Source organism: Orycteropus afer, unplaced genomic scaffold (assembly GCF_000298275.1).
Source record: "Orycteropus afer afer isolate SDZICR_OR568_19922 unplaced genomic scaffold, OryAfe1.0 scaffold00212, whole genome shotgun sequence".
NCBI classification, from domain to species: domain Eukaryota; kingdom Metazoa; phylum Chordata; class Mammalia; order Tubulidentata; family Orycteropodidae; genus Orycteropus; species Orycteropus afer.
In genome coordinates, this window is record NW_006921799.1 from 4,710,097 (window position 1) to 4,724,315 (window position 14,219).

Here is a 14,219-nt window from a genome sequence, read left to right on the forward strand (position 1 = left end):
CCTCGGATAGTATTACAGGTAGGCCACACCCCTGGGGAAACTCCCCCTAGACTGACCGGCCGCTTAGGACATAGTCATGTGATCCATCATGAGAAACAACACTCACAAGTGAAGTCCAGCCAAGTTGACAGATCTTCAACTATCACACTTTTATTTTTAAAAGTGATTATAGACTCAAGTTACTCAGTGAAAACTCAGTTTGGGTACAGAAGATACTCAAACTGAAAAGCACAGGTACCATGTTTGGTTTTTTTTTGTTTTGTTTTGTTTTGTTTTTTTTAGATCTTTCTACTGTTGGGCTGAAAGCCAATCCCTAGGAGTGAGTCCAGTTCTAGGCCCGAAGGATAACCCCAGGGTCATAGTCTCAGAGCTTCCACTGAGACTCTCTCTGACCAGTAATTCTGGTCATTTTTGTGTTCTTGAATTTTATTCCACATTTTTCCTTCCACTCTGTCCAGGATTTCCATTTTTAATCCTTTTCCGAGTGGTTGACATTGGTAGCTGGGCACCATTTAGTTCTTCTGGTCTCAGGGTCCATCATATCCTTGGACTAATTGTTTCCAAATGTCTTTGATTTTCTTCACTCTTCATTACTTCAGATGAGAGGAGACCAACAGTTGGATCTTAGATGGCTGCTTAAAAGCTTTTAAGACACCAGTTGCTACTAACCAAAGTAGGTTGTAGAACAAGATTTTTATGTACTATGTTGCGCCAGTTGTGCTTCGTGTCCCCTGAGACTATGGTCCCGACTTGGAACACCTAGTGATTCTCTGTTTCAAGGTGTTTGGTTGTTTCTGAGAGGTTACTCCAGCTGTCTTCTGTTGCTTCTGTGATGTGTGTGACTAATATTGTAGCACAAGTGCATGTAAGATTATCTTCAGCTAAATCTACCCTTGGTCTAGAGCAAGATTTTTGTTACATTGCTATTGTCCTCTCCTTAAACACATTTGAAATCTGTGAAATATTAAGCTATTCATGAAAATAGAACATAAAATTTAGCAGTCATAAAGTCTTCAGAAGTACAACCGATACACACTTGTTGTAGTGATTTTCTCTGTTAAAAGAATCATTTCTAGAATTCTGCCTGTTGTTGGCTAACTTGACTAATTTACATCTTTAAATTTTATTTAGGGCTTTAACTCTGTCTTCCCCTGAAATTCGATTCCACATTGACAGTGAAACTCATGATCCTATAGATCTGCAGACCAAGGAACTTAGGTATGTCATTTTTGTGATACTTAGTGGATAATACCTTATTCTTAAATGTAATGTCTAGTATAATAGAGAAAGCGTATTTATATCCAAAATACTTGTTTCTAGTAGGGTATGATTTCTATAGATTTTCACAGCTTATAAAATACATAGAAAAGTAAAGATAATCTCACTTTTTAGATTTATATATATAACACTATTGGTGTTGCCAATAGTTAATGTGCTGGGCTCCCAACTGAAATGGTGGTTTGAGTCCACCCAGAGGCTTCTTGAAAGAAAGGCCTGACAGTCCACTTCTGATAAATCAACCACTGAAAGCCTGTGAAACACAGTTCTGCTCTGACACACTTTGGGCCACTAAGAGTCAGAATCAGCTCAACAGACTCCTAGTTACAATTAGAAATGGAAGAGTGAGTGAGAGAAAGAAAGCCCTGTATGAGATGCAGGCAGATCATTTTCTAAATCAAGCTTTAAATGTGCATGGAATAACTATATGAAATAGAATGAAAAGCAGTGTCATATTGTTTAAGAGTTTTGAAGTCAGACTAATACTGCTGATAACTGACTTCAGGCAAGATAGTAACGTCACTCATGTTCAATTTTCTCATCTGTAAAACAGGACTACTGTATAGAATTATATACACACAAATACTTACATGCACATATATAGATAGATATGATATATTGGTTCAATGCCTGGCTGTAATAAACACCCAGATTACACCAGTTGCTGTGAAGTCAATTCTGACTCATAGCATATTATAAATATGATCACTTAATTCTGGTGATTTATTGGTGAAACTTTTAGTTTTTAAGCCAAAATGTTATGACCTAAATGGCTTTTAATTCTCCTTAGTATACTTTTATTTGTTGAGTCACAGTTAAATAAACCTGGATTTGGATTTGGTCTAGTGCAAGGAGGTAAAAATGCTTATGTTGCGAAGTTTCTATTTTTTGATGCAAGCTAGAAATCCTCTTCTAACATGAGATTTATTCCCACAGCAGATACATAATAGTGATGGGGTTACCATAGTAGCTGAGGAAAAAAAAGAGCCATAAATCATTAAAAATACACTTACGCTCATTCACACATATGAATGTTGTTTTTAGTTACCTAGTGCCGCTCTGACAAGAATATACCACAAATGAGATGGCCTGAAGAAACAGGAGTTTATTCTCTTACGATTTGAGCACTTTAAGTCCAAGTTCAAAGTGCCAGGCTCTAGGGACTGGGTGAAGGCCCCACAACCTTGGGCTTCAGCTCTGCCTCCTGCTCCCGGCCCACTGAAGCTAGAGGCTTTTCTTCACTCAGACAGCTGCTGGCTGCTGAGACTGACAAGCCCAAGGTTGACAAGTAAAAAGGCACAGTCCTGATGTTACCAAACCACGTGGCAGGCCATTAATTCAAGTCCATTAAAAGTCCCAAGATTGGCAGAGCCTGGCAGGCTGCTAAACAAAGACACGGCTACATGCAGCGTTCAGGCGTGCCACAAAGCTGGAAGCCTCCTTCAATGCTTCTCCTTATATAAAGGAAGCAGACCACATCTCTAAAGCAGCTACTCAGCTGCTCCAGTACATTCCACCATGGAATTGATTGCCAGTCTCACCATGAGGAATACTGCATCCAGCTGCCCAGCCACTCAAAACAATGGCAAGCCAAGTTGACAACAACTTTAACTACCACAAATGTTTAGATAGGAAATGCTTCTATTACCTTGATAGTAAAAGAAAGGTAACCTGTGAATAGGTAAGAACTATAGAAGTCTCAGATTCTCATTCCTTATTTAATACCTTTTCTGTTGGCAGAGAAACAAATTCCATGGTGGAAGAATTTATGTTACTTGCCAATATCTCTGTTGCAAAAAAAATTCATGAAGAATTTTCTGAACATGCTTTGCTTCGAAAACATCCTGCTCCTCCTCCATCAAATTATGAAATTCTTGTTAAGGCAGCCAAGTCCAAGGTAAGTTCCTATAGTTTGAAAAATCTATATTTGTGTTGTGAACTACTCATTGCATTGATTAGTTTATATTTACAGCTCAAAGGTTTTATTGTTTCTTGAAATAAAGTGTGCCAGTAATTCTTTTGAGTAAAAAAAAAAACTATCTCTGCTGAGGTCATCTCCACCCACATTGAAATCATTCTGCTTATTAAAATTCTTTAATCTTAGTTGCTCCTCAACTGAGGGCTGAAGGCAGGTGTTCCAAACTAAGTTATTTACAGTATCCTAGAAATGTTAAGCTCTTCTATATCTCTGTGCCTTTATACATGTTCTATATGCCTGTGTTGCTGTATGGCTTCTGTGAATGGTTTAAGTTCAGAGAGATACAAGTAAGCTGTTCTGTTTCTCCTTATCTCTAGCTAAAGCCTTCTTTTTATCATGTGTTCAAGAAAGAAATGTATTTACTGAATTCACAGAAAAAAAGGAAAGTATTGAAAAGACAGTATTTTCCCTGTTCCATGCATCCTTTGTCTCTAGTTCATTGACTTTTATTTAGTCTTTTATTGTGGCTTGTGTTGGTTTTCTCTGGATCACCTGTTCAGGACACATCGTTCCTATCTGGGAGAGATCTGGAAGGAGTACTGGCTTTCAGAGCATCATTCTAACAGGATGGTGTTGATCTGTGATCTTGACTCAGATCTTTTCGGTGGGACTACTACCATACCCATTAAAGTAAAATCAGTTTCCCACTCCTTGCTCCAAGGCTTTTATTGTAATTGGGAGATTATTCTCTCATTCTCTTAGTTCTTCCTAAGACTCGGGTAAAAGGAGGATTGAGAATTTTTGACTCATTTATCTGTGTAGGAACAAGAAGATAAGTTTGATGAATCAGAACATTATTCTGGCAGACTTGTAGTGACCAGTATCGTTTTATTTTGTTTCTGGCTTTTACTTCTGCTTTGAAGGTAAGAAAAACATCTGCAGAGAAAATACCCAGTATCTAGACCTGCTTTGATTTTCTTTTCCAAATAAAGACTAGGCACAGACTATAAACTGAGAAGGAGCACCACTGCTACCAGCATCCTTTTTCCTTTTGAAACTTCTTCAGAAAGCATTCCTGACTCCTTTGAGATTAGGTACAGCTGGCTATTTGCTCCAGAGGATCTCATTCTTACTTCTGTCTTAGAATTTATCATACATTGTGGAATTACTGTCTGTTTCCTCCCACTGGAATTCCCTGAGCACAGGAACTCTTAAAGACTTTGTATTCCTAACAGTTATGTATTTTATATATATATATACACATACACACACACACACACACACACACAGTATGCATAACATGTATTACGTATTCAAAAAAAAAAGGTTTTTTTTAAGAAATGTATAAAGGAACAAATAACTCAATATACATTAGGAGCCCTGGTGACACAGTGGTTAAGCACTCAGCCAGTAACCAAAAGTTGGATGGTTCAAACCCACCACTCACGCTGCAGGAGGAAGATAGGTAGTTAGCTTCCTTAAACATTACCAAAAACCAAACCCATTGCCATTGAAACAATTCTGACTTAATAGCAACCCTATAGAGCAGACTAGAACTGCCGTGTAGGGATTCCAAGGTTATAAATCTTCACAGACTCAGACTGCATCATTTTTCTCCCATAAAGTGGCTGGTGGGTTTGAACCTGCCAGCCTTTTGGTTAGCATCCCAATGCTTCCACCACAGTGCCACTAGAGCTCCTTTGCTTAAAGATTACAGCCTTCGAAATCTTGTGGGACAGTTATATGTTGACTTATGGGGTCTCTTTGTAGATACTTGAAAAGTTACCTGTGTGGAGGTATATGATGCACAAGTGTGGGAAATCATAAAAAAACAGTAAAATTGGTTTTTGCCTTCCACCACTGAGAATCTTTGCTGCTATCCCACCTAGGTGAAGCACTTTTAGCTCATTAGTTTTTTTCTTTTTAATGACTCTCCAATTTTACTTGTGCCAATAGGATGGTTTCCTCTGAGGAAGGCTGGCTCCCTCCACTGCTGTATATAAACTTTCAGCAAATCTTTCTTTTTCCTCCACTTTGACACTTACTTCCAGATGCTATTATTCTTTTTTTATTATTTTTTAAATTGTGATTTGGGTGAAAGTTTACAGAGCAAATTCACTTTCCATATAGCAGCTCACGTACACTTTGCCTCATGATACTGACTGCAATTTCCCACAATGCAACAGTTCCCCTCCCACTTCCTCCTCATACTTACTTCTTCCCTGTGTCCTCTGAATGTACTCCTGCCCCTGTAGCTCATTACTTATTAAAGAAGAAATTTTTAACCATGAATTTTTCTTTTTTTCATAATTGAGCAGGTTTTGTTACGAAATTAAATTCCTCTTCAGAAAAATTTAGGCAAAGGATGACTGATCACATGACAGAGATGTAGCAGAAGATTTCTGCTTGGATGGGAAAGTAGAATGAATCAGTGATTCCTAAGCCTGGTTTGGCATCAGAATCCCTTAGGAGCTTTGAAGACAGGATTTATCCTGGAAAATGGATTGACTTGGTAAAGATTTGGACCTTGAAATCTACGGAGAAAAAGTTCTCCGTAGTGTTTTTGATGCAATTTTTATTCTTTATTTTTATTTTGGTTTAGTTCTTAAATTCTGAAAGAAAAACTAAATCTCCCCAGATAATTTCAGTCATCAGATTTGAGAACCATTGAATTAGTTGACACTTAAGATTTCTTCCAACTTCAACATCCTATGATGTGTTGAGGGAGCTGGAATTACTATGCTAATATTTTATATACCCTTGTTTGGGTGGAAGAGAATTTTATTAATCTGTAATAAAACAAGTCTTGTAGAGGGAGTGACTGAAATACATGATTTATTTTCTTTTGAAGGTGCAAGAAGGGCAGAATATTAGTGATTCTCAACTAAATTATGTCAGAGTGATCTGGATAGCTTTCCAAAAGTACAGCTCCTTGGGTCTCGATAACAAAGTGTGTGTGTGGGCACATGAGTGTACAGATAGCGGGTACAGGGCTGGTAGGTTAGGGGATATATCAGAAAACTTAAAGAAATGATATTTAATCTTAAAGGAAAAGTAGGAGCCTCACAAACCATAAGGATCTAAGGCTTTACCAAAGAGCAATACTTTTTGCTTGTTTGGTACTATCTAGTAAAGCTTCATCTATTAAAGATAAAAGCATACCTGCCCTGAAACCTATCATCCCTCTCCTAAGATATATCCAAGAGAAACCAGTGCATACATTTACCAAAAGACATGTATAAGACTGTTCGTAGCAGCTTCAATCATAGTAGGTAAAAACTAGAAAACCCACCAAACCAAACCTACTGCCATCATCAATTGCAACTCATAGCAACCCTTTTTTGGACAGAGAACTGCTCCCATAGAGATTCCAAGGCTGTGAGTCTTTACAGAAACGAGTTGCTTCATCTTTCTCCCTTGGAGCTGCTGGTGGCTGGCTTCAAAGGCTGCCAGCCTTTTGGTTCACAGTCCAATGTTTTAACCATCATACCACCAGAACTCCTTAAAAACTAGAAACAACCCAAATATTTCACAAGAAATTAGATGAATTTTGATATGGTTATATAGTAGAATACTTGTCAGCAATAAGAAGCAAAACAAAACTGCTATACATAATTTGGATGAATCTTACAGACAATATTGGGTGAAAAAAAATAGATAAAGGAGTATTTATTATATGATGCCATTTATATGAAGTGAAGAAGAAGTCCAACAGGTGATAAAACTTAGCATACAGGTTATCTCTGTCTGAAGAGGATATCTTCAGTGGGGTTTTGATTTTGAGTCAGAAGGGATGTGAGGAAACTTTCTAGGATGCTGATAACAAATTTCTTGAAATATGTGGTAGAAGTTACATATGTAAATATTCGTTGAGCTGTGCATGTGTCCTTTAGTGTATGCTATACCTCAATTAAAAATTTTAAAGAATAATGGAAACTCATCATAGAGTTTTAAGCAACACAAACAGTTGCTGCCTGCAATATGGAGAGGAGATTAATTAGAGGATGTGAAAGCAGATGTGAGAACAGGTAGGAATTTACATAGCTTGGTTGAAAGATGGTGATAATCTATACTAGGAACACGGATGGCATCAATGAGAATGAAGGGAAGTGGAAGGATTAGAGAAGTGTCAGGAACTACAATCACCAACACTTGATGAATGTGGAAGGTAAGGGAAGCAGAAATATTGAGGATGACTCCCAAATTTCTGACTTGCTAACTGGTTGGATCACTTTGCCGTTTATTAAACTACAAGAAATATTAAGGAAGTAGTTTTGGAGTTAGGATTATATATTCATTTTTAGACATACTGAGTGTGAATAGTACATGTTAGGATATTTAAGTAGAAGATAGCAAAGGGTTGGATGTAGCAAGTTAGAAGCTGAGAAAAGGCATAGGCCTAAGAATATTTGCAAAGAGATGAGCTCACTTAGAGAACCCACCATTCATATGTCAGTTTGTCATACTGTGGTGGCTTGCATGTTGCTTTGAGGCTGGAATATTTTGACAATGATATTTTTGAATACCAGCAGGGTTACACATGGTAGACAGGTTCCAGCAGAGCTTCCAGACTAAGACAGACTCAGCATAAGGACAAAGCCATTCATTTCTGAAAAGATTGGCCACTGAAAACCTTATGAATGGCAATGAAACATTGTCTGATATAGTGCTGGAATATGAGCCTCTCAGTTTAATAGGCACTCAGAATACCTCCTCAAAGTAGAGTTGACCTTAATGACATGGACGGAGTAAAGCTTTTGGGACTTTCATTTGCTGATGGGGCATAATTCGAAATGGGAAGAAACAGCTACAAACATTCATTAATAATTGGGATGTGGAACATACAAAGTATGAATCTAGCAAAATTGGAAATTGTCAGAAATGAAGTGGAAGGCATAAAAATCGACATCCTAGGCATGAGTGAACTGAAATGGACTGGTATTGGTCATTTAGAATGAAGCAATCATATGATTTACTGTGCTGGGGATGACACACTGAAGAATGGCATTGCATTTATCATCAAAAAAACTTTCAAGATCTATCCTGAAGTACAGTGCTATGAGTGGTAGGATAATATCCAGAAGCCTACAAAGACGACCAGTTAATATGACTGTTACTCAGATTTACACACCAACCACCAAAGCCAGAGATGAAGAATGAAGTTTTTTATCAACTTCTGTAGTCTGAAATTGACCAAACATGCAGTCATGACGTATTGATAATTACTTGTGATTGGATTATGAAAGCTGGAAATGAAGATACATCAGTAATTGGAAAATATGGCCTTGGTGATAGAATTGACTCTGGAGATTGCATGATAGATTTCATAATACCAACGACTTATTCATTGAAATACTTTTTTTCAACAACATAAATGGCTACTGTACATGAAAACTTCTCCAGCTGGAATACACAAAAATCACATTGACTACATCTGTGGAAAGACAATCGAGAAGCTTAATATCATCAGTTCAAACAAGGCCAGAAACTGACTAGAAACAGACCATCAGTTGCTTATATGCAAGTTCAAATTGAAGCTGAAGAAAATTAAAACAAATCCACAAGAGCCAAAATACAACATTGGGTATATCCCACCTGAATTTAGAGACCATATGAAGAATAGATTTTACACGCTGAACACCAATGACTAAAGACCGGACAGATTGTGGGGTAACATCAAGAACATCATACATGAAGAATGGAAACAGTCATTAAAAAGACAGGAAAGGAGGAAAGACCAAAATGGATGTGAAACTTGCTCTTGAATGAAGAGTAACTAAAGCAAAAGGAAGAAATAAAAGAACTGAACAGATTTCAAAGGGCAGCCCGAAAAGACAAAGTAAAGTATTATAATGAACTGTGCAAAGACCTGGAATTTGAAAAACGAAAAAAGAACATGCTTGGCATTTCTCAAGCTGAAAGAACTGATGAAAACATTTAAGCCTCAAATTGCAATACTGAAGGATTCTGTTTTGGTTACCTAGTGCCACTCTAACAGAAATATACCACAAATGGATGGCTGAAAGAAACAGGAGTTTATTTTCTTACAGTTTGGAACATTTAAGTCTGAGTTCAAAGTGCCAGGCTTTAGGGGCTGAGTGCATGCCCCTCAACCTTAGGGTCCAGCTCTGCCTCTTGCTCCCAGCCCACTGAAGCTGGGGGCTTTTCTTCACTCAGCTGCTGGCTGCTGAGGCTGACAAACCCAAGGTCAACAAAGTAAAAATGCACAGTCCCGATGTTACCAAAGAACACGGCAGGCCATTCATTCAAGTCCATTGAAAGTCCCAAGATTGTCAGAGCATGGCAGGGTGCTGAACAACAACATGGCTACATGCAGGGTTCAAGTGTGCCATAAGCTAGAGACCATCCCAAAGCTGTTGCTTATATATTGGAAGCAGACCACATCCCTAAAGCAGCTACTCAGCTGCTTGTGGTAGATCCCACCATGAAGTTGATTGCCAGTCTCATCATGGGGAATAACTACCACCAGCTGCCTAGCCACTCAGCCAGGCCCAGTCAAGTTGACCCACAACCTGAACTACCACAAATGGGCAAAATATTGAATGATGCAGGAAGCATCAAGTGAACATGGAAGGAATACAGAGTCAGTGTACCAAAAAGAATTGGTCAATGTTCAAGCATTTCAGGAGGTAGCATATGATCAAGAACCAATGGTATTGAAAGAAGAAGTCCAAGCTGCACTGAAAGAATTGGCAAAAAAAAAAAAAACAAGGCTCCATACCTACTGAGATGTTTCAACAAATGAGTGCAACTCTGGAGGTGTGTGGTAGTTGAGGTTACATATATATAACCATATATGTGTGTGTGTGTGTGTATACGTATACACATACATGTACCAAACCAAACACACTGCCATGGAGTTGGATCCCACTCATAGTGACCCTTCCTTGGGTTTCCGAGTCTGTATCACTATGGAAGTAGATTGCCCAACCTTCCTTCCTAGGAGTGGCTGGTGGGTTTGAACCGCCAGCCTTCTTGTTAGCAGTCAAGTGCCTTAGGCACTATGCCACCAGAGCTCCTATATATATATATATATATATGTATATATATATATATATACACACACATACATATATGTGTGTGTGTGTATATATATATAGTTATATAGTTATATGTCAACTTGGCTGGGCCTTGATTTTGAGTGGTTTGGCAGCTTGATGTAGTGATGAGATTTTAATAACTTCTGTGGTGGAATCTGCTGTGAGCAGCTAAGCAGTTGCCTTAGGAGTGTGACCTGCTTCCAGATTATATGGAGAAGCTTTGAGGAAGGTCTCCAGCTTTTCAACATGTTTTGGATCCTACATTTGGCCCAAGGAGGGGTCACTATGAGTTGGGTCCAACTCAACAGCACATAACAACAACAACAACAACATTTGGCTGAATCTTCATCTCCAGTTCCTGGACTTGAGCCAGTGACCTGCCACATTGCCTGCCAATCTTGGGATTGTTCCTGGACTTGAACCAGTAGACTGCCATGTTGCTTACTGATCTTCAGATTGTGCCATTTTACCTGCCAATCTTGGGTTCATCAGCCTGAGCAGCTGTCTTAGGAGATTCCAGTGGGCCTGGAATAATAGGCAGAAATGAAGCCCAAGGTCAGGGGGCCTTCATCTAGCCCCTAGAGCTGGCTTTCTGAATTTGAAGTTACACCCTTGATTGGGCTCATGAGGAACCTATACATAGACGGGAGGCTGTCGTTTGAACAGAACAAGGGGATACTGCATGGTTTAAAAGCAGGAAGGGAGTGCATCAGAGTTTATCCTTTCACCATACTTACACAATCTGTATGCAGAGCAAATAATCTGAGAAGCTGGGCTATATGAAGAAGAGCATGGCATCAGAATTGGAGGAAGACTCATTAACAGTCTGCGATACACAGATGACACAACTTTGCTTGCTAAAAGTGAGGATTACTTGAAGCACTTACTGATGAAGATTAAAGAATACAGTCTGCAGTATGGATTACACCTCCATATAAAGAAAATAAAAATCCTCACCACTAGACCAATAAGCAGCATCATGATAAATGGAAAAAAAATTGAAGTTGTCAAAAGATTTCATGTTACTTGGTTCCACAATCAACTCCAATGGAAGCAGCAGCCAAGAAATCAGACATTGTAGTGCACTGGGCAAATCTGCTGCAAAAGATCTCTTTCAAGTGCTGAAGAGCAAAGGTGTCTCCTTGAAGACTAAGGTGTGCCTAAGCCAAGCCATGGTATTTTCAGTCACCTCATATGCTTGTGAGAGCTGGACAGTGAATAAGGAAGACTGAAGTAGAGTTGATGCTTTTGAGTTGCAGTATTGGTGAAGAATACTGAAAGTACCGTCGACTGTCATAAGAACTAACAAATCTGTCCTGAAAAAATGCAGACACAGTACTCCTTGGAAGTGAGAATGGCCAGACTTCATCTCACCTACTTTGGTCATGTTGTCAGAAGGGAGCATTTGCTGGAGAAAGATATCATGCTTGGTAAAGTGGAGGGTCAATGAAAAAGGAGAAGACCCTCAACAAGATGGATTGACACAATTACCGCAGTGATGGGCTTAGGTATAGCAAAGATTGTCACAAGACCGGACAGTGTTTTGTTCTGTTGGATATAGGGTCGCTATGAGTTGGAGCCAACTCAATGCACCTGACAAGAACAAGCCTCCTAAACTGAGAAAATAAATTCCTGTTTCTTAAAGCTATCCAATTGTGGTACTTCTTTTAAACAGCACTAGAAAACCAAGAGAAGGCATTTACTTGTTTATGCCAAGAAATTTGGAAGACAGTTGTCTGGCCAACTGACTGGAAGAGTTTGATATTTGTACCCATTCCAAAGAAAGGTAATCCAACAGAATGTGAAAATTATCAAACAATATCATTATTATTACATGCAGGTAAAACTTTGCTGACGATAACTCAAACACATTTGCAGCATATATTGACAGGGAACTGCCAGAAATGCAAGCTGGATTCAGAAGAAGACATGGTACAAGGGATATCATTGCTGATGTCAGATGGATCTTGGCTGAAAGCAAAATAACCCCAGAAAGATGCCTACCTGTGTTGTATTACTATACAAAGGCAGCGTTCAGCTGTATGGATCGTAACAAATTATGAATAACATTGAGAAGAATGGGAAATCCAGAACACTTAATTGTGCTCTTGAGGAACTTGTACATAGACCAAGAGGCTGTTGTTCAAACAGAACAAGGGAATACTGCATGGTTTAACATCAGGAAGGGCATGCATCAGGGCTGTATTATTTCACCATACTTATTCAATCTGTATGCTGAGCAAATAATCCAGGAAGCTGGACTATATGAAGAGGAGTGCAACAGGACTGAAGAAACATTAACAGTCTGCAATATGCAGATGACACAACTATCTTGCTGAAAGTCAAGATGACTTGAAGCACTTACTGATGATGATCAAAGACTACAGTCATCTGGATGGATTACACCTCATCATGCAGAAAACAAAAATCATCACAACTGGACCAGTAAGCAACATCATGATAAATAGAGAAAAGATCAAAGTTGTCAGGGATTTCATTTCACTTGGATTCACAGTCAACACCCATAGGAACAGCAGTCAAGAAGTCAAATAATGTATTGCACTGGGCAAATCTGCTTCAAAAGACCTCTTTAAAATGTTAAGGAGCAAAGATGTCACTTTGAAGACTATGGTATGCCATACCCAAGCCATGGTATTTTCAATTGCTTTGTGTGCCCATGAAAGTGGGACAGAGACTAAATAATTGGTGTCTTTGAATTGTGGTGAAAAAATACTGAAAATACCCTAGACTTCCAGAAGATTGAACAAATATGCCCTGGAAGAAGTACAGCCAGAATGCTCCTTAGAAGCAAGAATGGCCAGGCTTCATCTCACCCACTTTGCTCATGTTGTCAGAAGGGACCAGTCCCTAGAGAAGGATATATCATGTTCAGTAGAGGGACAGAAAAAGGGGAAGACCCTCAATGAGATAGATTGACGCAGAAGGCTGCAATAGTGGGCTCAAGCATAACAAGGATTGTGAGGATGACACAGGACCGGACATTGTTTTGTTCTGTTGTGTATAGGGTTTCTATGAGTTGGAATCAACTCTTATCACCTCATATCTTGGTTGTGGCACCTAACAACAACAACAGGGAGAGAACAAGTTACATAGTTATTTTCAAAGAAATTTACACATCCATGTTGAAAGCAGAATTGTTTGTATAACATTTTTGAAAGTATTCTATGTCACACAAGCCCAAAGAATTTCCAACACTTGATAATCAAGTAATAAAGGACTCAACAAGAGTATCTGGGTAGGAAGAAATCTAGATGAATGGATAAAGGGAGGCCAACTTTTATTACAGAGGGGAAAAAAAGTATACAATGGACTTAAGGACATTTATTGGTGAAAAAGGGAAAATAGGAAGTGTGCATATAATAGGAGGGATGATTTAATCTTACTATATATATAGTAGGAGCTCTGGTGGTGTAATGCCTAAGGCATTTGACTGCTAACTAGAAGGCTGGCGGTTCAAACCCACCAGCCACTCCTTGGAAGGAAGATGGGGCAATCTACTTCCTTAGTGATAGTGCCTCAGAAACCCAAGGAGCGGTCGCTATGAGTCAGGTCCAACTCGACAGCACATAACAACAATAGCAACATAGTAGAACTATGGAAGTTTCTATATAAGACATATTTCTGTTACTTTCCACAGTTACTTTCCACTACTTAGGTTTTTTAACTCCACTAACATAAACAGTTATGTTTTCATTTTCTTAACTTATTGAAAGTTTAAGGTTTTTAAGGAGGGACCATTCCCTGGAGAAGCTTGGTAGGGTGGAGGGTCGACGAAAGAGGGGGAGGCCTTCAACGAGATGGATTGATAACGGTGGCTGCAATGATGAGCTCGAGTATAGCAGGGATTGTGGGGTTGGCGCAGGATAGGGCAGTGTTTCGTTCTGCTGTGCATGGGGTCGCTATGAGTCGGAAACGACTCGACAGCACTTAACAACAACAAA

The 14,219-nt window shown here is 39.0% G+C and overlaps 1 protein-coding gene across 1 annotated transcript in view; it reads left to right on the forward strand.

Moving 5' to 3' along the window:
• Positions 1 to 14,219, forward strand: part of DIS3 (DIS3 homolog, exosome endoribonuclease and 3'-5' exoribonuclease) — a 54,268-nt gene that overhangs the window by 30,712 nt on the left and 9,337 nt on the right. Inside the window, exons 15-16 of the mRNA XM_007948306.2 lie at positions 1,132 to 1,218; positions 3,019 to 3,175. Coding sequence (XP_007946497.1) covers positions 1,132 to 1,218; positions 3,019 to 3,175 — 244 coding nt within the window. The remainder of the gene's footprint in view (positions 1 to 1,131; positions 1,219 to 3,018; positions 3,176 to 14,219) is intronic.